The 25,752-nt window shown below is 44.2% G+C and overlaps 1 protein-coding gene across 4 annotated transcripts in view; it reads right to left on the bottom strand.

Moving 5' to 3' along the window:
• SCLT1 (sodium channel and clathrin linker 1) overlaps positions 1-25,752 on the bottom strand; it is a 272,388-nt gene that overhangs the window by 172,486 nt on the left and 74,150 nt on the right. For 3 of the 4 annotated variants that reach the window (XM_069743944.1, XM_069743943.1, XM_069743946.1), the window contains 6 exons: positions 22,159-22,214; positions 21,886-21,958; positions 20,052-20,107; positions 11,981-12,116; positions 8,999-9,121; positions 7,360-7,425 (listed from right to left, as the gene is read on the bottom strand). In XM_069743944.1, the coding sequence (XP_069600045.1) occupies positions 7,360-7,425; positions 8,999-9,121; positions 11,981-12,116; positions 20,052-20,107; positions 21,886-21,958; positions 22,159-22,214 (510 nt within the window). The remainder of the gene's footprint in view (positions 1-7,359; positions 7,426-8,998; positions 9,122-11,980; positions 12,117-20,051; positions 20,108-21,885; positions 21,959-22,158; positions 22,215-25,752) is intronic. The other variant, XM_069743945.1, reaches the window with a different exon arrangement.

Below are 25,752 nucleotides of genomic sequence, written 5' to 3' on the forward strand. Positions count from 1 at the left end.
TGGCTCACTGTATATATAGGGGATTAAGTGTGGGCTCATACTGTATATAGGGGCTATGTGGGGGCTCATACTGTATGTAGGGGATTATATGTGGGTTCATACTGTATATATTGGGATATCAGCATAAATAATTCTGCTAAATATTAAGTGATGCAATTATTATAAAATAATTATAATTAATATGTTTATATCAGTATTAAGAAGAATTAATTTCAGCCTATTGATTTGGCCTCCAGAACAATCACAGTCCCTCATGTGGACCCCTCAGGAAAATTAATTGCCCCCTGATCTATGAGGTTGCTCACATGTCTGTGTTTTTGCAGGATGTGTGTCCATACAAAAATCATGGAGACAAGTCTGTTTTTTTACAGCATCATGGATGAAAATTACCACACAAGTCTATAGCTCAGTGAACATCACGGATGGCATCAATGTACAGTCCATGTGGCTTCCATCATTAACATCGTAAAGGATAGGAAAAGTTTTATCTATCCGTCTGCAAACATTTCTGATGAACCGCTGATGGTAAAAACTGACACATGGACCATACACTGATGAATACCCGATGAAAAAACACCGATACCATTTTTGTTTTGCATATGTGAATACTATACAGCCTTACATACACATTCGGGTAAATCTGTGCATCATATTTTCTACTGAACAATTAGTGAAATAAAAGAATTTAATGAGGCTCACCCATCTTTCCCCAGCAATAAGAGGAGGCGGGTGTCAGGCGCATGTCATTATCAAATTGTATGGACAGTTAGAGAAAGACAAGAGGAGTCACAAGTATTAACCAGTTATTCCAATCCTATAAGGTGAGGCTAGGATATAAAATACCAGGGTTTTGTTAAAAGGTCTCGTGTTACCTCACTCAAAATGGGCTCTAGCACTTGCCTGTGATTCCATAAAGATCCCGGATGCATATAACCTTGGGAGCTCCAGCAATCCTGGACTACTTGTCCTGTCTACCTCACATCAAACATGAAAACACAGAACATAGCGCGCTCACCACCATTTGTGCGTACTAATGTTATGATGATGCACGCCATAACAACTTGCAATTATAGTCTGGTACGTTTGGCTCATGCGCCATGCTCAACATGTAGTAGTCCATGAAGATGCCTTTTGTATGAAGAAAACGCTTGAATCCTTAATACCTGGATGGCTGAAAATTTGATTTTATACTAATCAGAAAGTGAATAAAGCCAGAGGATCACGATGGGCCATGAAAAGGAGTTATTTTCTCTGGGCTCCAATCTACCGTTCATACGTTACCCAGAACACTGCGCTCCTAGTGAGCTCCCTCTGAAATGAGGCCTCGGAAAGGTGGATTTTCTCTTCCCATTTATCCTACACTAGTATGAAGCCCACAGCTGACTAAATATTTACAAAGATGGCCTTTCTAACATTTTTTGCTGTTCGTTAGCTGGCAGTGTGCTCCGATCTCGGCGGGGGATTATGTTAGGAGATGAGTCACTGTCCGGCATGTTCTCACAACGCCCGGTGACCACATAACACCAGCATGAGGTGAATCAGGACTGGAACATGTATACTGCAGGAGAAATGGCTTTTTAGCCAACAGAGAGGCCGATATCAAGATGTCACTCACACCATTGTCTGCCCGGTGACAACACCCTTCTGAGGCCACAAAGAGTTTAGAAATTAAACTTTTAACATGCGGTTTACTCCCCTATTATTATTGGAGATAATGACATAGCCATGTCCGAAGCGGTACCAAGAACCCCTATGTTTTCGTTGGTAATGGGGGAAACATTTTTTTGATAATGACTTGTAAATCATTCAGTGTGACTCACATACCAGCTCAGCAGAAAATGTCTACTGAACTGGCAAACATATAGAGAAAAAGACAAGAAACGAAAATATGAAATATGTTCCCATATCCTATTCGTTCCTGCCTTTGTTCCTGTCCAACCCGAAATGGTTACGGTTCCTCCAGTCGGAGCCCTGCCTGCCACAGTGCCAGCCATGCCCGCCTGACTAACAGAGTGCCAGCCGTGCCCACCTGCCTGAGGTGCCAGATGTGCCCGCCTGCCAGTGTCCCAGCTGTGCCCGCCTGCCTGCTGGCCGTGCCTGCAAGAGTGCCAGCCGTGCCCACCAGAGTACCAGTCGTGCCCGTCAGTACTTGCCCGCACCTGTCAGTTTTCTGTTCCCCTGTGGGATCAGCTGCTACTGCCAGACACAGCCCTGGAGTGGTACCTGGCAGCTACAGTACCTGCCACACAAGCTTGACCTCTCAACTAGAGGCTCCAGTGAAGACCAAGGTAGCTGCTTAGTCACACCCAAGTCTGGTTTGTGGCATAGTGGGGCCACAATCCTCGCTCACGCCACGAGCGTTACAGAGTGGAACGGCGCTGGACCCCAAAGAAGAATAACAAATCTATGCCACAGTACAATACCGTTTACACTGTTAGGGAATACAAATAATATCTGCTGTGGTTCTTTAAAAATAATTTTTAGCTATGTAAAAAAAAATTGAGTTGTGTTGCCGTTTTCTAATGCCTGTAACTTTTTATTTTTGTAATTTGACAGTGGCTTGAGTTTTTGCGTGATAATATTACACATTTATTATTATTTATTATCATTCACACCATTTTTGGGGTACACACTATATTTTGTTTGCATTTTATTGCTTTTTTCTGAAAACTGCATCAACAAACAAACCCTGTCAATTTGGCATTTGGATTTTTTCCTTTAAGACATTTACCGTATGGGATAAACAATTTTATAAATTTTGATAGGCCAGATTTTTATGGACATGGTGATGCCAAATACGTATTGGTTTTTATTTTTTACATTTATTTTTAACTGAGGAAGAGTTCAAATTACGGTCCTTTTTTTTATCTAACATATATACTCAAGTATAAGCCAACCAAAGTATAAGCCGAGGCACCTAATTTTGCCTTGGAAAACTGGGTTAGCTTATTGACTCGAGTATAAGCCCGGTAAGCATTCTCCCCTCATTCCTATCCCCGTATGTGTGGTTCCCCTCATCCTGTCCTGCTCTGTGTGGCTCCCTCTGTTGTATGCATGGCTACCCCGGTCCCATCTTGTATGCATGGCTTGGCTCCCCCTCCTCCCTTCCTTGTATGCTCGGCTCCCCAGTCTCATCTTGTATGCATGGCTCGGTTCCCCCCTTCCCATCCTTCTATGCATGGCCTCTCATGCCATCTTATATGCATGGCTCAGATCCCCCCTCCCACCCTTGTATGCACGGCTCCCCCGGTCCCATCTTGCATGCATGGTTCGCCTCCGCCCCCTCCCACCCTTGTATGCATGGCTCGGCTCCCCCCCCCTCCCATCCTTGTATGCATGGCTCAGCTCTCCTCCTCCCATCCTTGTATGCATGGCTGGGCTCCCCCGTCCTCCGTCATACTCCCCCTCCTCGCACCGTCGCTGAACATCCCTGCATCTCTGTCCCGGCGCGACAGCTTCTTTCTGTGCTGAGTGGTCATGTAGTACCGCTCATTAAGGTCATGAATATGCGCTCCACGCCTATGGGAGAGGAATTGCGTCCATAATGACCTTAATGAGCGGTGCCACCTGACCGCTCAGCACACGAAGAAGCTGCCGCGCCAGGACAGAGATGCAGAGACGGAGATACAGCGTCGGAGGGTGAGTATTGAGGTCTTCTGGAAGCCGGTGGCTGCAGCTGCCACTGTGCTACAGCCGCCAACTCCCCTTCCCCCGCCGGCTTTCTGGACCATGACTCGTGTATAAGCTGAGGGGGGCACCTTCAGCACAAAAAAAATGTGCTGAAAATCTTGGCTTATACATGAGTACCGTATATACTCGAGTATAAGCCGAGACGAGATTTTCAGCGTATTTTTTTAGGCTGAAAGTGCCACTCTCGGCTTATACTCGGGTCATTGTCGGCGGGGGAGGGGGAGTGGTGGCTGTGACATACTCACCTGCTCCTGGCGCGGTCCCTGCATCTCCGATGGTCTCCGGGCGCACACAGCTTCTTCCAGCGTTGAGCGGTCACATGGCACCGCTCATTACAGTAATGAATATGGACGCGACTCTACTCCCATAGGGGTGGAGCCGCATATTCATTATTGTAATGAGCGGTACCGGTGACCGCTCAATGCTGGAAGAAGCTATCAGCTCCCGGAGAAGACCATCAGAAAAGCTGCCATGGACTGCGCCGAGAGCAGGTGAGTATAATATGGAGGATGAGCAGCATTGCGCGATATTCACCTGTCCTCGTTCTACCGTCGGGCGACATTCCGTCTTCCGCGTCCTCTGCTGTGACGCTCAGGTCAGATGACGTAGTTAATGAGCACCCTCTGCCTGAACGTTAGTGCGGAGGACGCGAAAGACACAGCGGCACCCGGCGGTGGAACGAGGACAGGTGAATATTGCAAGTGTTGGGGACCTGAGAGACGAGAGGTGAGTATGTCTTTTTTTTATCTCAGCAACAGCAAATGGGGCAAATATCTCTATGGAGCATCTTATGTGGCCATAATCAACATTTGTGCAGCATTATATGGGGCAAATATCTCTATGCAGCATCTTATGGGGCCATAATCAACATTTGTGCAGCATTATATGGGGCAAATATCTCTATGCAGCATCTTATGGGGCCCTTTTTAACCTTTATACAGCACTGTATGAGGCAAATGTGTCTATGGAGCATCTTATGGGGCCATTATTAACCTTTGTGCAGCATTATATGGGGCATATTTTAATATGGAGCATCTTATGGGGCCCATCATAAACTTTATGGAGCATTATATGGGGCTCCTGATTCAATATGGATATTCAAAAACACATAACCTACTGATAACTAAATTAATTTTACTTTTATTGGTACCTATTTTTATTTTTGAAATTTACCGGTAGCTGCTGCATTTTTCAACCTAGGCTTATACTCGAGTCATTAAGTTTTCCCAGTTTTTTTGTGGCAAAGTTAAGGGTCTCGGCTTATACTCAAGTATATACGATATTTTTTTCTCTTTCCTTTTTATTTTTAGGCCCCATAGGAAACTTGAACCTGCACAGTATTGTAGTAGTGAAAATCACAGTATCCTATGAATGCCAGCTTGTGGCCGGACTCCACAGGAAAATTAATATGGCAGGCTCCCAACTGCCTTATCAACCCAAAGGCAGCCTGCTATTGCATCGTGGCTGGTCCAATAAGTGTCCGAAAAAACACACGGACAGGATTGCTTAAAGGGAATTTGTCAGCAGGTTTTTGCTGTGTAATCACAGGACAGCATGAGGTATGGCGTAAAACACAGATTTTCAACGATGTGTCGCATGTACAGTCATGTGCGGTTTAATTATTCTGAAGGTTTTATAACCTTGTGATCATCATGGTTTGGACTACAGCAGCACGTGCATGCTGGTCCTATTCCGCAACCTTTTGAGATAAGCAGCTCACTGTCTACAGAATTTTTACATAGAGAGTCTGGTGTGGGCTGACAGTCACTGATCGTGACATTTGAAGGGATCTAACAAATATTTAAAGGGTTAACAGGGGTGATTGGAGCAAGAACAGATTGCTGCTGATAAAGGTAAATGCAGGCTACATCACAGATGCCATCTGTCCTGTGTGAAACAGGCTCAGCTCCTGAGACTGCTACACAACATATACAGTAATGGAGCATTAAAGGGTTAAAGGAACACTTCCGAATCACAGTATTTCCCCAAGTCAATTAAATTTCAAGGCTATTGGTCTGTCCAGGAGGCTGTAAATCAATTGTACCTGCTATAGGGTGAATGAACGCAATATTAGGCTCGCTTTAGAGGCTATAGCATTAGAATCCCCAATAAGAGAACAGTTTTCCAGGTAGTGGCCACAATTACTCTCTCCCTTTCCTTTCCGATTCATCTCTAGTTTTGCATTTTGCTAGCATCCTTGTGACTGCTAACAGTATGAGGCAGTGCTAAGGCTGCCAAACTGATTTTTTTTCTAGGCCGCTTATTAAAATATCACAAACAATATTTTCTACAGTCACATTGGAAAACCATAACAAATCATTATGATTATGTGATAACTGCCTACAGCCCGTAATTCTGATATGAAGACATCAGCTGCATTCACTGTAAAATGATAATAATTACAGTCATAATAATCTCTAAGTTTCTTCAGCCAAAAAAAAAATCATGGGCACTTTAATCATTTTTTACAGAGAGGGAAAAAAGTGCCGTATTTTTATGAATGGTCCTGGAATTTTGATACGGTTGAGAACCCTCGGCAGTATCGGCAGCCGATACAGGTTGCACAGATAGTCCGGCTCCTCGAGGGTGGCACATCTGTAAGAGCCAATGTAAGAAGGTTTGCTTTGTCTCCAAGCACATTGCCGAAAGCATGGAGTAGATAACAGGACCAGGGAGAAACATAAGAAGAACCAAACAGATCATCAACCTAGCGCTTTTGTGCGTGAGTTACAGAAGAAACTCGCAAAGAGTCTTAGAAAATGACCTCTAGTAGGCTACAGGTGTGGATGCTTCTGACCAAGCTGTGAGAAACCAGTCCAAAAGACCCAATGTGCTTTTGTGGGGCATCTGTCCATAGCCAAGGACCATGTAGCTCGATTTGATGAGGGATTTACATGTTCCCTTAAAGGGGTTGTTCGGTCCAAATCAATAAGTCCGCAGTCACTCTGTGTGACTGCAGACTTATGAATCCCCCCAGTGTACGCAATGTGCACTGTGGGGATTCGCTGGTTTCAGACGTGGAACCGGAGGGTATCAGGAGTGGCCTCGCTCCATACACTTGTATGCAACGAGGCTGTGTCCCGTCTAGCGACGTAGCCGGACAGTACACTAACTAGAGGACGCAGCCTTGCTCCATACATATCCTCCGATCCCGGGTCTGAAACCGGCGAATCCCCACAGTGTACAGTGTAGGGGGGATTCAGAGTAACTGTGGACTTATTGATTTGGATCAGACAACCCATTCAATTTTTTTGAGCAGTATGTGTATGTATATATATATATATATAGGTGTATATATGCACCCTATGAGTGTGTGAGTGATTGCATATGCTTATATGTGTATACACATATGCGTGTGTGTTTGAGCTTGTCTGTGTCTGTACAATTATAAAAAAACTCACAGAAAACTTGCCACTCTTTACTCTTCATGGCACTATTTATTGGTCATTTAAATACACACAGATAAAAAGTATATTTAGTGTACAATTGACTGAAGCAGTGATTTTAACACACCATTAGCCTTACCTGATGAGGAGTCTGTAATGGAGCCTCAAATATGTACTGTTCATACCTCAGTAATGTCACTGAAGGTTTCACACTGCTCGGTCAGCCTTTCCATTACATTTCACACATCACGGTCAATACTGTCTTTATAGTTATTTCACCTACCTGTTCTACCTTTACATGTGCACCATGAAGCTGTTTGGTTAGTTGCTGAAGATTTGCAAGCTCTTCCTAAGAAATAAATTAAGACATACCCCGTTAATAATCTTGGAGTTGTAAATTGTATTTTTCAGAATAAATTAATGTAAAAGAAAAACTGCACAATCTGATTCCAAGGTCAAACAGATCACAAACCTATGATACAAGCGTTTATCACTAATGATGAGTGAGTATACTCATTTTTCTTTTGTGTGTCAAATGCTGTAACACATTTCCATCTGGCACTGTGTCATATCTATATATATAATTGTCTAAGGGGTACTTCCGTCTGTCTGTCTGTCACGGAAATCCCGCGTCGCTGACTGGTTGCCGCGATCAATCAGCGATGGGCACAGTCCCGCCGAGAATTAGTCCCTCCCTACTTCCGTCCAGTCAGTGCCCGGCGCCCGCTCCATACGCCCCTCCAGTCAGCTCTCACAAAGGGTTAATGGCAGTGTTAACGGATCGCGTTATGCTGCGGGTAACGCACTCCGTTAACGCTGCTATTAACCCTGTGTGACCAAGTTTTTACTATTGATGCTGCCAAAGCAGCATCAATAGTAAAAAGATCTAATGTTAAAAATAATAAAAAAACAAAAAACCTGCTATTCTCACCTTCCGTCGTCCGCCGATGCGTGTGCGGCTGCCGCCAGCTTCTGTTCCCAGAGATGCATTGCGAAATTACCCAGAAGACTTAGCGGCCTCGCAAGACCGCTAAGTCATCTGGGTAATTTCGCAATGCATCGCTGGGAACGGAAGCTGGCGGCAGCAGCGTGCAGATCGTGACAGCTTCGCTGGAGGCCGGCAGGTGAGTATATAACTATTTTTTATTTTAATTATTTTTTTTTAACAGTGATATGGTGCCCACACTGCTATATACTACGTGGGCTGTGTAATATACTGCGTGGCTGCTATATACTACGTGGCCAGTGTTATATATTGCATGGGCTGTGTTATATACTGCGTGGCTGCTATATACTACGTGGGCAGTGTTATATACACTACGTGGGCAGTGTTATATACACTGCGTGGGCAGTGTTATATACTGCGTGGGCAGTGTTATATACTGCGTGGGCAGAGTTATATATTGCGTGGGCAGTGTTATATACTGCGTGGGCAGTGTTATATACTGCGTGGGCAGTGTTATATACTGCGTGGCCTGTGTTATATACTGCGTGGCCTGTGTTATATACTGCGTGGGCTGTATTATATACTGCGTGGCCTGTGTTATATACTGCGTGGCCTGTGTTATATACTGCGTGGGCTGTGTTATATACTGCGTGGGCTGTGTTATATACTGCGTGGGCTGTGTTATATACTGCGTGGGCTGTGTTATATACTGCGTGGGCTGTGTTATATACTGCGTGGGCTGTGTTATATACTGCGTGGGCTGTGTTATATACTGCGTGGGCTGTGTTATATACTGCGTGTCTGCTATATACTACATGGCTCCTATATACTACGTGGCCTGTGCTATATACTATGTGCCTGCTATATACATACATACATACATACACATTCTAGAATACCCGATGCGTTAGAATCGGGCCACCATCTAGTATTTTTATAAATTGAGAATAATGTTCCAGCCTATATGGCAGATTACCGTTTGCTTCTGTCTCTCTGCCACATGTATGTGTGCATCAGTCATATGTTTCTGGTACACAACTTGCAAGCGATCCATTTCCTGTGCGGCCGTCTGCCACAGCTGTAATGCACTCTCCCTTTCCTAGAAAAAGAAAGCCAATAGTATGGTTTAACTTCACTGTATGCAGTATGATGAACATGGATACACACAAATAGCGACATAAATGTGTGTGTGTGTGTTTACTATCTATGATAAGAATTATATAAGTATATAATGTATAAATACATTAAAGGGAATCTGTCTGCAGGTTTTTGCTATGTAATCTGAGGACAGCATGAGGAAGGGGTTTAAAAACAGATTTCAACAATGTGTCACAGGTCAGGCTGTGTGCTGTTGTTCATTTACACTTAAGGTTTTATCACCTGGTGATTATCATTGCCTGGACTATAACAGTGAATGCATGCTAGTCCTCCTGTGATAAGCAGCTCAGTGTCAAAAGACAATGTATAAAGAGAGCCTGTTGGGGGGTGGGGTTAGCTTTCTCAGCTCTGCTGCACAGTCAAGTCTAAAAAAATCTGAATGTATCAGAACCGCTGCACCCAGTAGACTAAGTGATTGTTGGATTCAGGGTCTCTCTCTCTACATCAGGCTGCTCTCAGATGGGGTAGCAAGAACCTGCCGACAGATTCCCTTTAAATATGTATAATACATATGTGTGTGTATATGTATATACAGTATATATACACATGTATATATATAAAAAAAAAATATATATATATATTTTTTTTTATTACACACACAGACATATTATACATACATACACAATATACACATGCATATATAATACATACATATACAGTACAGACCAAAAGTTTGGAAACCTTCTCATTTAAAGATTTTTCTGTATTTTCATGAATATGAAAATTGTAAATTCACACTGAAGGCATCAAAACTATGAATTGACACATGTGGAATTATATACTTAACAAAAAAAGTGTGAAACAAGTGAAAATATGTCTTATATTCTAGGTTCTTCAAAGTAGCCACTTTTTGCTTTGATGACTGCTTTGCACACTCTTGGCATTCTCTTGATGAGCTCCAAGAGGTAGTCACCGGAAATGGTCTTCCAACAATCTTGAAGGAGTTCCCAGAGATGCTTAGCACTTGTTGGCGCTTTTGCCTACACTCTGCAGTCCAGCTCACCCCAAACCATCTCGATTGGGTTCAGGTCTGGTGACTGTGGAGGCCAGGTCTTGGTCAAATAGCCCTTACACAGCCTGGAGGTGTGCTTGGGGTCGTTGTCCTCTTGAAAAATAAATGATGGTCCAACTAAACGCAAACAGGATGGAATAGCATGCCGCTGCAAGATGCTGTGGTAGCCATGCTGGTTCAGTATGCCTTCAATTTTGAATAAATCCCCAACAGTGTCACCAGCAAAACACCCCCACACCATCACACCTCCTCCTCCATGCTTCACGGTGGGAACCAGGCATGTACAGTCCATCCGTTCAACTTTTCTGCTTCGCACAAAGACACGGTGGTTGGAACCAAAGATCTCAAATTTGGACTCATCAGACCAAAGCACAGATTTCCACTGGTCTAATGTCCATTCCTTGTGTTCTTTAGCCCAAACAAGTCTCTTCTGCTTGTTGCCTGTCCTTAGCAGTGGTTTCCCAGCAGCTATTTTACAATGAAGGCCTGCTGCACAAAGTCTCCTGTTAATAGTTGTTGTACAGATGTGTCTGCTGCTGGAACTCTGTGTGGCATTGACCTGGTCTCTAATCTGAGCTGCTGTTAACCTGCGATTTCTGAGGCTGGTGACTCGGATAAACTTATCCTCAGAAGCAGAGGTGACTCTTGGTCTTCCTTTCCTGGGGCGGTCCTCATGTGAGCCAGTTTCTTTATAGCGCTTGATGGTTTTTGCAACTGCACTTGGGGACACTTTCAAAGTTTTCCCAATTTTTCAGAGTGACTGACCTTCATTTCTTAAAGTAATGATGGCCACTCGTTTTTCTTTACTTTCGTTTTTCTCTTTTCGTTTAGCTGCTTCTTTCTTGCCATAATACAAATTCTAACAGTCTATTCAGTAGGACTATCAGCTGTGTATCCACCAGACTTCTGCACAACACAACTGATGGTCCCATTCCCATTTAAAATGCATGAAATCCCACTTATTAAACCTGTCAGGGCACACCTGTGAAGTGAAAACCATTTCCGGTGACTACCTCTTGAACCTCATCAACAGAATGCCAAGAGTGTGCAAAGCAGTCATCAAAGCAAAAGGTGGCTACTTTGAAGAACCTAGAATATAAGACATATTTTCAGTTGTTTCACACTTTTTTGGTAAGTATATAATTCCACGTGTCAATTCATAGTTTTGATGCCTTCAGTGTGAATTTACATTTTTCATAGTCCCGAAAATACAGAAAAATCTTTAAATGAGAAGGTGTGTCCAAACTTTTGGTCTGTACTGTACATGCACTATATGTTTAATATATGTATGCTTATGTGTAGGAATAGAGGCAAAAGCACAATTTTGTGTTTTTTCTTCATCAGTGATCTGCAGTGATTTCTGAAACTAGACTAAGAATCCTCCTTCATTACATTGAAGGTGAAGTAGCAGGTCCATTCCCATCAGGCAGGGGGCACTGTTGCTTCACCTATCTCACGAGGCTGGAGGACCGTGCAGTACATTGCCGCACCTTGTGTACTCCAGATAGGATTTCTATTCTAGCACCATATATGAAGAGCTAATTTAATAGGTCACAGATGTTTCGTGAGTTACTGTACATCTGTGTAGTTTAAGAAAGCTGTGCCAGCAGAGCTAAAATAGCTCTTACCAAAGTCATAAAAGCTTTATTTCTTCGTTATTTTTTTTTTTTAAGTTTATCCTGGCATGGCTTTATGGGAAAAGGAAATACACATAGGTGTGATACCATCAGGACAGTGCATTCCTTCCATAGGAGGCGAGTGCAGGATGACGCGAGCTTTCAGGCTTACTTGATTAGCAAGTTGCAATTGTTCCTGTAGGTTTTTAATCAATTCTTGCTCTGCAGAAGCTTCGCTGGCCAGAGCAGCGCTCGTAGGGAGCGATTCCAGCTGATTCTCCAGGGACGCTCTTAATTGTTGGTGTAGCCTATGAGAAAGAAGGCAATCTGAGTTCTTTACATGATGCCACCTCGCTTTCCCTCCTGTCACTTTACATGTAGAGTTTTGTAGCTGTCTGCGTGACTGATCCTCTAATTAACTTTCCACAGCTACAAGATCTGAAGGGGAATTACACAATGACATTATTCCCATTATTAGCCGCATCCCATGTTATGTGCGAAGTGTATGATGGCTTCATTAGTGGAAACCTCATGTTAATGCAGTGAGTCTCAAAAGTTGGCAGGGAGGATGGTAGCGGGGAACGTGCCAATTACGAAGCGCTCGGTCAAATGTTAGAAAGAATTTCTTTGAACATTTTTGAAAACTATGAAACAGTCGACATTATGTCTAAACTGTACACATAGAAATGTGATGATGGGAAAAGAAGTGAGCCAGGCAGGTGAACTGAGCCTAGCAACTGAGATTGGGGGTCCTATAATAGTCTAATTAATAATCTCTCTAACATTGGAGACGTGCACACACATCTAACAAGCGGTCTCCTCAATCTCGGGACAGACACCTTGTTATCAGGATTAGGCTGCCGTCACACTATCAGTATTTGGTCAGTATTTTACATCAGTATTTGTAAGCCATGCATATGTTTCTATTATACTTTTCCTCTATTTGTTCCACTCCTGGTATTGGCTTACAAATACTGATGTAAAATACTAACCAAATACGGATAGTGTGACGGCAGCCTTACTGGAATCCACCTTCCTCATGGCAGTGTCTCCGACCTCCTCCGACATGGCAGTGTCTCCGACCTCCTCCGACATGGCAGTGTCTCCCTGATCTCCTCCGACATGGCAGCGTCTCCCTGATCTCCTCCGACATGGCAGCGTCTCCCTCATTTCCTCCGACATGGCAGCGTCTCCCTCATTTCCTCCGACATGGCAGCGTCTCCCTCATTTCCTCCGACATGGCAGCGTCTCCCTGATCTCCTCCGACATGGCAGCGTCTCCCTGATCTCCTCCGACATGGCAGCGTCTCCCTCATTTCCTCCGACATGGCAGCGTCTCCCTCATTTCCTCCGACATGGCAGCGTCTCCCTCATTTCCTCCGACATGGCAGCGTCTCCCTGATCTCCTCCGACATGGCAGCGTCTCCCTGATCTCCTCCGACATGGCAGCGTCTCCCTCATCTCCTCCGACATGGCAGCGTCTCCCTCATTTCCTCCGACATGGCAGCGTCTCCCTCATTTCCTCCGACATGGCAGCGTCTCCCTGATCTCCTCCGACATGGCAGCATCTCCCTGATCTCCTCCGACATGGCAGCGTCTCCCTCATTTCCTCCGACATGGCAGCGTCTCCCTCATTTCCTCCGACATGGCAGCGTCTCCCTCATTTCCTCCGACATGGCAGCGTCTCCCTGACCTCCTCCGACATGGCAGCGTCTCCCTGACCTCTTCCGACATGGCAGCGTCTCCCTGACCTCCTCCGACATGGCAGCGTCTCCCTGACCTCCTCCGACATGGCAGCGTCTCCCTGATCTCCTCCGACATGGCAGCGTCTCCCTGACCTCCTCCGACATGGCAGCGTCTCCCTGATCTCCTCCGACATGGCAGAGTCTCCCTGACCTCCTCCGACATGGCAGCGTCTCCCTCATTTCCTCCGACATGGCAGCGTCTCCCTCATTTCCTCCGACATGGCAGCGTCTCCCTCATTTCCTCCGACATGGCAGCGTCTCCCTGACCTCCTCCGACATGGCAGCGTCTCCCTGACCTCTTCCGACATGGCAGCGTCTCCCTGACCTCCTCCGACATGGCAGCGTCTCCCTGACCTCCTCCGACATGGCAGCGTCTCCCTGATCTCCTCCGACATGGCAGCGTCTCCCTGACCTCCTCCGACATGGCAGCGTCTCCCTGACCTCCTCCGACATGGCAGCGTCTCCCTGACCTCCTCCGACATGGCAGCGTCTCCCTGACCTCCTCCGACATGGCAGCGTCTCCCTGATCTCCTCCGACATGGCAGCGTCTCCCTGATCTCCTCCGACATGGCAGAGTCTCCCTGACCTCCTCCGACATGGCAGCGTCTCCCTCATTTCCTCCGACATGGCAGCGTCTCCCTCATTTCCTCAGACATGGCAGCGTCTCCCTGATCTCCTCCGACATGGCAGCGTCTCCCTCATCTCCTCCGACATGGCAGCGTCTCCCTCATTTCCTCCGACATGGCAGCGTCTCCCTCATTTCCTCCGACATGGCAGCGTCTCCCTCATTTCCTCCGACATGGCAGCGTCTCCCTCATTTCCTCCGACATGGCAGCGTCTCCCTCATTTCCTCCGACATGGCAGCGTCTCCCTCATTTCCTCCGACATGGCAGCGTCTCCCTCATTTCCTCCGACATGGCAGCGTCTCCCTGATCTCCTCCGACATGGCAGCGTCTCCCTGATCTCCTCCGACATGGCAGCGTCTCCCTGACCTCCTCCGACATGGCAGCGTCTCCCTCATCTCCTCCGACATGGCAGCGTCTCCCTCATCTCCTCCGACATGGCAGCGTCTCCCTGATCTCCTCCGACATGGCAGCGTCTCCCTGACCTCCTCCGACATGGCAGCGTCTCCCTGACCTCCTCCGACATGGCAGCGTCTCCCTGACCTCCTCCGACATGGCAGCGTCTCCCTGACCTCCTCCGACATGGCAGCGTCTCCCTGACCTCCTCCGACATGGCAGCGTCTCCCTGATCTACTCCGACATGGCAGGGTCTCCCTGACCTCCTCCGACATGGCAGCGTCTCCCTGATCTCCTCCGACATGGCAGCGTCTCCCTGATCTCCTCCGACATGGCAGCGTCTCCCTGACCTCCTCCGACATGGCAGCGTCTCCCTGATCTCCTCCGACATGGCAGCGTCTCCCTGATCTCCTCCGATATGGCAGCGTCTCCCTGATCTCCTCCGACATGGCAGCGTCTCCCTGATCTCCTCCGACATGGCAGCGTCTCCCTGATCTCCTCCGACATGGCAGCATCTCCCTGATCTCCTCCGACATGGCAGTGTGTCCCTGATCTCCTCCGACATGGCAGCGTCGTCTCCCTGACCTCCTCCGACATGGCATCGTCTCGCTGATCTCCTCCGACATGGCAGCGTCTCCCTGATCTCCTCCGACATGGCAGCGTCTCCCTGATCTCCTCCGATATGGCTGCGTCTCCCTGATCTCCTCCCACATGGCAGCGTCTCCCTGATCTCCTCCGACATGGCAGCATCTCCCTGATCTCCTCCGACATGGCAGTGTGTCCCTGATCTCCTCCGACAAGGCAGTGTGTCTCTGATCTCCTCCGACATGGCAGCGTCTCACTGATCTCCTCCGACAAGGCAGTGTGTCTCTGATCTCCTCCGACATGGCAGCGTCTCACTGATCTCCTCCGACATGGCAATCATATACACCACACTCAGTGCAGTGAGTGGTGACTGTAATCGCTCCCTGCATTGCCCTGATGACTGGAAGTGATTGGCTGCAGAGAGAAGAGAATTTCATTTTCTCCTTGTAGCCGCTGCTCTAGTAAGTCTGCCAGACAGGAAACCGGGCTAAACCCGCAGGTGAATAGTGTTTCTCCACATGATAAATCCCCTTTAACGATAAACTTCTTCCAACCTAATATGTACAGCGGGTGAAATAAGTATTGGACATGTCACCAATTTTCTTAGTAAATATATTTTTAAAGGTACTATTGACATGATATTCTCACCAGATGTTAATAACAACCCATCCACTCTACACAGGCAAAGAAATCAAACCATAGGTGTCCATAAATAAAGTTTTGTGCAATAATGAGAAATGGTACAGGAAAAAAGTATTTAAAACACTTACTGAAATTTATTTAAAGCATCACTACATTGTTTTTTTATTGCAGTGTTTCATGGAACTGCGCAGAGGTTACTTTTCAATACTAGTCTATGAGAGGCTCGTTCTTACTCTCATAGACTTGCATTGATGGCTTGTGAGAAGTTTCTGACTTCTGGCCAGTCAGAAGATGCACTCACAAGATGGCTGAAGATGCTGGAGGGTGCTTACATTTAAAGAGCCACTCCAGCGCTGAACACGCCCCCTCCAGGAGTGGTGCTTTAATACTTCATACAAAAGACTTTTCATGTGTCATTTTTGCCCATTCTTCCACACAATCACTCTTCATATCCTGAAAGGTCTTGTGGACTCCTATGAACTCTGAGCTTTAGTTCCTTTCCATAAATTTTTGGATTCAGGTCAGGTGATTGGCTGGGCCATTCCAGCAACTTTATTTCTTTCTCTGAAACCAATTGAGCGTTTCCTTGGCCGTGTGTTTGGGAGTATTGTCTTGCAGAAATGTCCACTCTCATTTTATCTTGATCATCCTAGTACAGGGGTCCCCAACTCCAGGCCTCGAGGGCCGCCAACAGTGCAGGTTTTCAGGATTTCTTTAGTATTGCATTGGTGGTAATGTGATCATCTGCACAGGTGATGATTCCAACCCCTGTGCAATACTAAGGAAATCCTGAAAACCTGCACTGTTGGCGGCCCTCGAGGCCTGGAGTTGGGGACCACTGTCCTAGTAGATGGCAGCAGATTTTTATCATGAATGTCTAGGTACATTTGTCCATTTATCCTTCCATCAATTTCATGACATTTGCCAGTGCCATATGCTGAAAAATAGCCCCACACCCTGATGTTCCCACCTCCAAACTTCATTGTTGGTATGGTGTTTTTGGGGTGATATGCAGTGCCTTTTGGCCTCCAAACATGCTGTGTATTATGGCATCCAAAGAGTTTGATTTTGGTCTCATCTGACCAGACTATATTCTCCCAGCATTTTATATGCTTGTCTAAATGTTGTTGAACAAGCTTTAAAACATGCTTGACCATGCTTTTTGTTCAGCAATGGAGTCTTGCATGGCGAACTTGCATACAAGTGGTGTGCGGATACAGCCGCCACTTTGTGAACTCTGAGAGGTGACTTAACCAGCAGCGGCGCCGCTCCTGTGATGGAAACCCAATCTCTAGGGGACAATGAACTTTATTTTCTCCCTGCAGTGTAGGTTAGTAACGCTATTAAACTACAGATTAGATTTGTACCAAAAACCTCCCCCCAAAAAAATCCTTTGAAAATTCGGATGAGTTTTTCATAAAATCACATCCACTTTGCTTGAACTGTTTACCGTGGATGATTTTCTGCACAATAAATGCAATGGGAAAACCGCTGTGCTCACGCTCTGTGTGAACACGGTCTTATAGAGCAAGCACTAGCGCTAAAATCGCCTGTGAACCTGGAGGAACACTTTTGGAAGACTGCACTTATTTCTGTAAAGAGACAAATAGGCGATTCCTTTTACCCATTTTATTTCTTTGCTTGATTTCATATGTAATCTTTATTCAGCACGGAAATGTAAAAAGAGTTTCCTATAACTAGGTAGTGCGTACATCTGAAGAATCCAAGTTAAAGGATTTTACTAAATTCTCAATAGTTGACCTTGATCTTTTGTTTTAACTGTAATGAACTAACTGGAGGGCGACAATGTGAAAGCAGCTATTTGCCAGACGTACGAGAACATGTAATAGCAGCCTGTCAGAGACAGATAACAGGACAATTACAGGCACTGGCAGACTGACTTGTTCCTGCCATGTCCGATCAGTAAGAATATCTATGGACTACTACTGATGTTAGGTTTAGGAAGGCCCTATAGAATTCCCCATCGTGAATGAACCAGAGGTACACATACACAACCTTCACTCCATTCATCACCTATGGGACTGCCGAAATAGCTAAGCACTGCGCTTGGCTTTCTCCGACAGTCCCATAGATTATGGATAGGGAAGAACCCTTTAAATTCACACTGCCCGGTTATTCTTTCCCAGACATCATCTGTATAAGCCAGGGGGCCCCTATAACAATTGGATGCTCATTAAAAGAGCCCAGCTAAAAATTGGCTGTTTGGGCCATTTTAAAATAATGAGTCTGTTTTTTTCTACTTTATTTTGCAGGCTTATATAATTTATTGAATATGCCCACATTAAAAAAAACAAAAACAAACTAGCATCCTTCTTAAATCTAAGCCTGAGAAAGCTGTCTGTAATATTAATACAATAGCAGGAGGCAATGAAATACAAATAGAATTACCGTAAGTAAGAATTGGAATTAAAGGGGTTGTCCCACAAACAAAGTACATGTTATTCAATTCAAAGCACAGGTGAATAAACTATTGACATGGCACGGACTCAACTGTTTGTTTGGGAGGGAACAAATTTCCCTGCCTGTTTTACAACAGGAACAAGAGTTTCTTCCATGGCACCATCCATACATAGTAGTCAGTGATATAAGTGCTAAGGCAGCTCCGGGGCTCGTACGTCACTGACATGATTTATGATGTGATCACGGACATGAGGCACGTCTCTCCAGACTGCAGCATCTCTATTTATCTTGCGGAGACGCTTAGTCTCCGCAAGATAAATTTTCCGTACAATGTACTGGGCGCAGTGATTCCGCACGTTTCAGTGAACACAGAGGGATCACCTGCGTTCAAAAGCCGGCAGCACTTTGGACGGAGCAGACATGTGCTGCATTCAAAGCGCTGCTAATTACTGACCATGGGGACGTAGCTTAAGGATTCTCAGATGTCGGGAGAGAAGGAGGTGTAATCACAAGTAATCGAATTGCATACATGCGGTCACATGAAGACCTGACTGTAATCGGCCTCGTCAATGCAAGTGTATTGAGCGAAGCCGGATACAGTCTAGTCGGAATGTGGCCAGAAGTATGCCAATCACATACTTGTCGTCACATGACTGCTTGTTGCTGCCACCTACATGAAGAATCTTCACAGTGCGCACGATGTGAGGATTCAGAGTGACTACAAACCTGTATTCTTGACCGGACAACCCCTGTAAACGTATATAGTTCTCTTTGTTCTGCTCTTATTTACAATGGTATTTTTAAAATCGAATACCAGTTTCTTTTTTTTTTTTTACAAATGAATGAAGGATAATAATACCAATAACAAGCAATTATGTTGGAATTACTAAGATAATAATATCTAGGACATTACTATGACACTAAATTAAAAAAACAGATGTAAAGGGACCTAAAGTGAGAACCGGTGTAAGGCAACCAGCTCCATTCAGGGACAATTAGGGTGAGGGAAGATTATAGCCATGTAGAGGAAACCAACAAGCGCAATCAAGAGTCAAATTGAGAAAAAATAAAATATATCTAAAAACATAAGGTAGGCATATCTAAAGGAAGAATGAAGAAAATTGGAAAAAGGTATCATATAGTCTGGGGACATTGACTTCAGTGATCTGTCACCGCCTGTTTCTGTTTTGAAACTCATCAATCAATTGACTGTCAAGTATACAGATTGGCCAGGATTGTTTTTACTTTAACCCTTTTGTTGTCAGTGGCATTTGGACGGCCTACACCTCTGGTATCCAAAACAATTTGTATACTTTTGACATGTACTAAAAAAACCCTAAATTCTGAAATTAAAGCAAAAAGAAAAAAGTTGAAAAAGTTGACATGTGGCACATTGTCACAATGCCATTCAGCACTTGGACACAAAACCGCAAGAATGCATCTTCGTGGGCAAAGTATTTATTTTTCCACTTAAGAAGTCATAAACTCATATATGTCAATAAAAGATGGATGCAAACAGAAAATTAGGTGCATAAAACCTCCCAAAAATAAAAGTTACATCTGTGTCAGAGGACAGTAGCATTCTTCACTAATACGCTGGACAAGACATGCTAGGAGGACATTACCAGAAGATCGCCAGGGCTGCCATGCCACATGTAACAGCAAGATCCAGACAGGAAATCTCATTTTAATAATTCCAACTGAAATGTATCAAAGAAATGTGGCATCCAACGACCGGACCACGTTATAGAACAGCCGAAGATTGATTATGCAGGACTAAACGGTATAACAATGGATGGAATACTATGATGAGGCAATGACAGGTTACTTACGTCTCATTTTCCTTTACAATGCTTTCTAGCTTTAATCTCATTTCGGCCATCTCAGCCTTTTCAAAAGCGTAAGAGAAAAAAAAGTGTAAAAGGACAGAAAAAATAAGAAAGAATGAGTATCATAAGAGTCATTCAAAGCTTCACACGGCCTTTCATGTATCTTCAGCTAGATGCAGGCAGAGATATAGATAAATCAACTGATAGACTGACAGACAGACATGGATGGAGAGAGATATATAGGAGGATGGATGGATAGATGATAGATTGATAAATAGATAGATGTGAGACAGACAGATAACATATAGATAATAGGTACAGAGATAGATAGATAGATAGATACAGAGATAGATAGAAAGATGATAGATACAGAGTTAGATAGATAATAGATAGATGGATAGATACAGAGATAGATAGTGTGAGGCAGTGACTAGTGTCACAGGAAGGGGTCGCTGTGTGTTCTCCCCTGGTTGTGCATGGAGATGGATGAAGTCCATAGGTGTGCATGGCAGTCACGGATTTCCGGTCCGGGTTTTCTATTTGACAGAAAGCCACAGGTTTGTTTGTTAAAAGCCCTGCAGTAAGGGGTATGGGTGTGTCAGGTGCAACTTCAGTGTCAGTCTGGTGTGTGCTCTTGTGCAGAGCAGAGGCCTGCAGAGCGCTGGCTGTGTGTGTGAAGCAGCTGAATAGCCTGGCACCGCAGCGTACACAGCAATGCAAGTCGTCCATGCTACCTGGTCTCGGATGTGGACAGTCCTGTGCCCGGAGGTGAACCAGTGGTGGATGTCCTGAGCCAGAAAGAGGACTGGCATGTGTAACGATTGCAAACAGGTGGATATGGTGTCCAGCTGCTATCCGGAGCTGTGTAAGGCTGTGTGAGTAAAGAGTCTGTGATACAGCAGTGCAGGAAACCCACGGGAACTAGTTAGAGGAGGACTGGCGTGTGTAGTGTCTGCAACACGTGAAGCTGTGTTTAGAGACTGTAATATAGCGTGCGGTCACCCCACGGACAAGGAGAGGTCCGGCGTGTTTAGGAACTGCAATCTAAAAGCCATATGATGTATAGTACTATGAAACGGGCACCGAGACGAGATGCAAATGTGTTTATTGAACTTTGATGGTGTACTATAAAATGCTATGCACCTTTATGTGTATATACAAAAAAGAAAACACCCATATAAAAAACGTGTGTTGGGCTGCGTGGTCTGACCGGTTACCAGGACCTATTTGGGTGAGACTTTTTCTATGGACTATTCATGTTTTGGGCGTTTATGGGGTTATAGCTATGATGGTAATAGGTTTTTACAAACCCTAGTTACACCCATAGTGTTATATCAACTTTCTAGTACTGTGAGAGTGCTGCAATATATACATACTTGCATAATATTATTGCATTATGGGGATTTTTATGGTCTCTGAATTCCCGGTCCTTATATACATGTAATAGCGTCGGATCTTTTTTTGTCTTGTGTCCTTCACTGTGATAATTTTTTTTCCATATAATCTTTTTTAATAATATTGTGTATATGGTATTTTTTACGATTAATTAATAAAATATTTGATATATTTTATATGGGTGTTTTGTACTCCTTCTGTTTTTTTGCATATAGCTATATTTTGGAGTATACCTGGAGCCTGTTTTAAACAGTGGTGATTTTATTGATTTAACTCATTTTATTATGTTTTTTTTTAATTTATAGCACCTTTATGTGTGAAGTAACACATTAAAGAGACTTTTGTGTTTGAACTTTGTGGGTCACTTCCTCTTGCGTATGGTGCTACCGCAGCATTACAATAGATAGATGATAGATAGATACAGAGATAGATAGATAGATACCTGATGTATATGGAGTTGGTTACTCATTTCCTCACTGTATTTGCCAAATTCTCCAATGAGAAAATCTGCGTTTCTAAAGGAAGAAACAGTTTTGCGTAATATAAAGAGAGCTTCCGCCAACACATTTGATAGATCTTAGTGTGACCTGTGACTTATACAGCGCTTATTCACCAGACAGTTGGCTAAATGGTCACTCCAACAATCTAGTGATGAGAAACTCCAGTGTCCTACAAATAACCAATCTAGTGGTGGAAGTGATAATAATCAGATTACCTTTTCTCAGCTTGACTGGACGAGGCAGTCTCAGGATTTCTTACATCACCAGGAGTCTATAAAAATAAAATAATGGACTTTATTAGGAAGCAGTGCGCTTTACTTTACTTTATTTCCCTGAGCCCTACCACATGAACAAGCTCATGTCATTTTCTAGTCACATTAGTGCACACTATACGCAGTATAGCCATGTCACTTTTAGGCTATGTGCAGGCGGTTAGTAATTACGAGCGCTTTGGGTGCAACACACGTCCGCTGCGCCCAATGCGCTGCCTTCTATTGAATGCAGGGGATTCCTCTATGTTCAATGAACCACGCAATCCTATACGTTGTACGGGTGACATTTCTCTTGCAGAGGCTGAGCGTATCCACAAAATAGACATGCTGCAGTCTGGAAAGACACGCCGTATGTGCGTATACGCACTGCAGTGCGCAGGCACCAGGAAAGGTCAGAGAGGCCCGGCGTCTGCACACTGCAGTACTTTGCTCTGCCCTCAACTGGGCAGACAAAATACGCCTGTGCCGGAGCCGCAGGCCCCGGACCGGACTGCGACGCCCACCGCAATGGGAACGCCCGTGGGTGAGTATAATCTAACCTCTTTTTCTTATCTTTCAGAATACATCGGGGCCTTATCTACAGCATTACAGAATGCTGTAGATAAGCCCCTGATGCTGGTGGGCTTAGCTCATCGTCGATTTTGGGGGTGACAGGTTCCCTTTAAGCTGGTCACAACATGGAAGAGAGACTGCTGTGCTCAATAAAATATATATTTTTCTTTTTTAATTTCTCATCTCCATTGCGGTGAAATTAGCTTGCAAAGTTTAAAAGCCGATTTCCACTATTACAAGGGGGCGTTAGCAGAGATTATTCTCCAGGGGCATTTAATTTCTTACCTTGCGTAATGATGAACAAGGTAAGGGCTGGGGAGGAAGGAGCGTAGAGCTATAAATCATTACAAACATTGCTCTGCATCTACTCCAAGCATAAGTAACAAATGATCTGATAGCTGGCACATATACAATATACATTGTGGTATATGTGACATGTTTCATCTCTCATCCCACGGCAAAGACAGAGGGGAAAGGAAGGCACAAAGATCCAACAGTGCTGTAAGATGAGAGCTGCAGCATGTCACATTCATCAGTCTAGATGTGTCAGCAATCAGGGCATTATTTCCAGATGCATGAAATAGCTGCAGAGAAGTAAACACAGTAAATGCCAGCAGTGAGATTTGTGTGACTTGAGAAGGAGAGCGTTTTCTTATTTCATTTCCTGCATGATGCTGCCTGGTTATTATTGATCAACGTCATGGAAAAGAAATAAGAGATGTCCCTATCTATGCTGCTACTTGGTGACAGTGGAAATTAATAATATTTATGGCAAATAATATACTAATATCTCTTCAACAATTAAGAAAAAAATAAAAACACACACAATGTTTTACTAAGTTCTGCAGCCATTACTCCATGAGGTTTCCAGCTTAACATGCGAAAACTAATGAAGCACCACTGGGAGGTGCTAAGGAGTCTACTGAAGACGGATTTATTTTTGAAGCGATTATGTACACAATAAGCTAAACACAAAGAATGCTATCATTGAACATTCGCTCTGTTTGAAGGGAAGCTGTGGATTTGTAGCTATACATTACAAGAACTGAGTGCCAGTTCTTATATAGATAAATAACAAAAATAATCAGCACAGAACTAACGACCTAAAAAAAAAATGATGATATCATAGTTGGACAGGAGCCCGTTGTTGTGTGGATGTTCTTTCTGGATATTTTTTTACATTTGATGATCCCTTGGAGTACTTTAGGCCGTCCAGCTGCTCCTGGGAAAATTCACCGCTCCAATTCGTTTCCATATGGAGATACTGATTCTCACTGAGGTTTCATGGCATCCAAGAACCTCAGTTTTGTAACCCATTACAGACTGATCTATACAAATCTTTTCATCACTTCATTCATTTTCAATAATCAGATTTGAAGAACATATTAAAATGTAGGGAATGTTTTAACATTTCAACACAAGTGTTAAAAGCGTGCATGAAAAAAAATACCGTAAATCCATAATACAGTTGTGCTCAAAAGTCTACATACCTTGGCAGAATTTTTGCTTTCTTGGCCTTTTTTCAGAGAATATGAATGATAATACCAAAGCTTTTTCTCCACTCATGGTTAGTGGTTGGGTGAAGCCATTTATTGTCAAACTACTGTATTTTCTATTTTAAATCATAATGACAACCCAAAACTTCCAAATAACCCTGATCAAAAGTTCACATACCCTGGTTATTTTGGTTATTATGAATTGTGCCAATTTGTGAAAATATAGAAGTGTTGACAATTTTGCAATTTTTAAACTTTGCACTTTAACTCGGTGACCCGACAAGTGACGGGTGTTACGCAATACGTCCCACTGTAGTGTTCTGGTGTGATATTGGGCCCAGAGGACCGCCGGGATACACAATGTGAGAGATCCTAACAGTGACATTGCTCTTCTTATAGAGACTGAAGTTTTTTTTTAATCACTTTAGTTACGGTACTAGTTGTTGGGTCCTATCTACTATTGCATCTGGAAGGCGATATTCCTGCCTACCAGAATCTATGAGGAGATCCAAAAACTCCTGTACTTTAGAGGGTTGTAAACGGGATTTTTTTAAAGTTAATGATCAAACCCAATTCCTGCAACATTGAAGTCACCTTTCCTAACTGGTCACTGCAGTGTGATTCCGAATGACCCACAATTAATAAATCATCTAAATAGGGTACTATTAAGATGTCTTGTTCGTGAAGGTGCGCCATGACTCCTACCATTATTTTAGTGAACACCCGGGGTGCAACCGCGACACCAAAGGGAAGTGCTCGGTATTGGAAGTGCTCTATTGAACCTTTAATTGAAACTGCCACTCTAAGAAATGCGTGTATCGGGATGTGATAATAGGCATCTTTCAAATCTAAGACAACCATGAAGCAATTGTTAAACATAAGCTTTATTGCCGTCTTTACAGACTCCATCTTGAAGGAAGGGACCAGAAAAAATGTATTTAGGCCTTTCAAATTAATGATGGTACGGAAGGATCCATCAGGCTTTTTAATCAGGAAGAGAGGGGAATAAAACACCTTACCTCTCTGTATTGTGGGTACATTAATTAGCACTCCTTTATGCTGAAGTTCCCGGACTTCTGATTCTAGTGCCAATTGTTCTGCAGAAGACGAACGGACAGGTGTTAGGCAAAAAATTTTTTTTGAGGAAACCTTTGGAACTCAAACTTTAGTCCAGTTGCAATAATACCAAGGACCCATGGGCTATTGGAAATCTTCAATCAGGCCGGGTAGAAGGCTGAAAGTCTTCCCCCCACCTGGTCCAGCAGTCATTGAGGCTTTTTATAGTCTCGAGAAGTGTTAAACATATACCCTCTACCTCTTTTCCTGTTACGGTCATATCTTGATCTCTCTCTATTTGATCTTCTGCGATTGAACCATCCTTTATTGTATTCCTTTCTGTATGAGGTTCTTCCTAGGAAGGGAAAACATTTTTTGTTATCGCCTGCTTTTTCTAACAGCTCATCAAGTACTGGCCCAAACAAGTGCGCCC

The sequence above is a fragment of the Ranitomeya imitator genome, chromosome 1, assembly GCF_032444005.1.
Source record: "Ranitomeya imitator isolate aRanImi1 chromosome 1, aRanImi1.pri, whole genome shotgun sequence".
Taxonomy (NCBI): domain Eukaryota; kingdom Metazoa; phylum Chordata; class Amphibia; order Anura; family Dendrobatidae; genus Ranitomeya; species Ranitomeya imitator.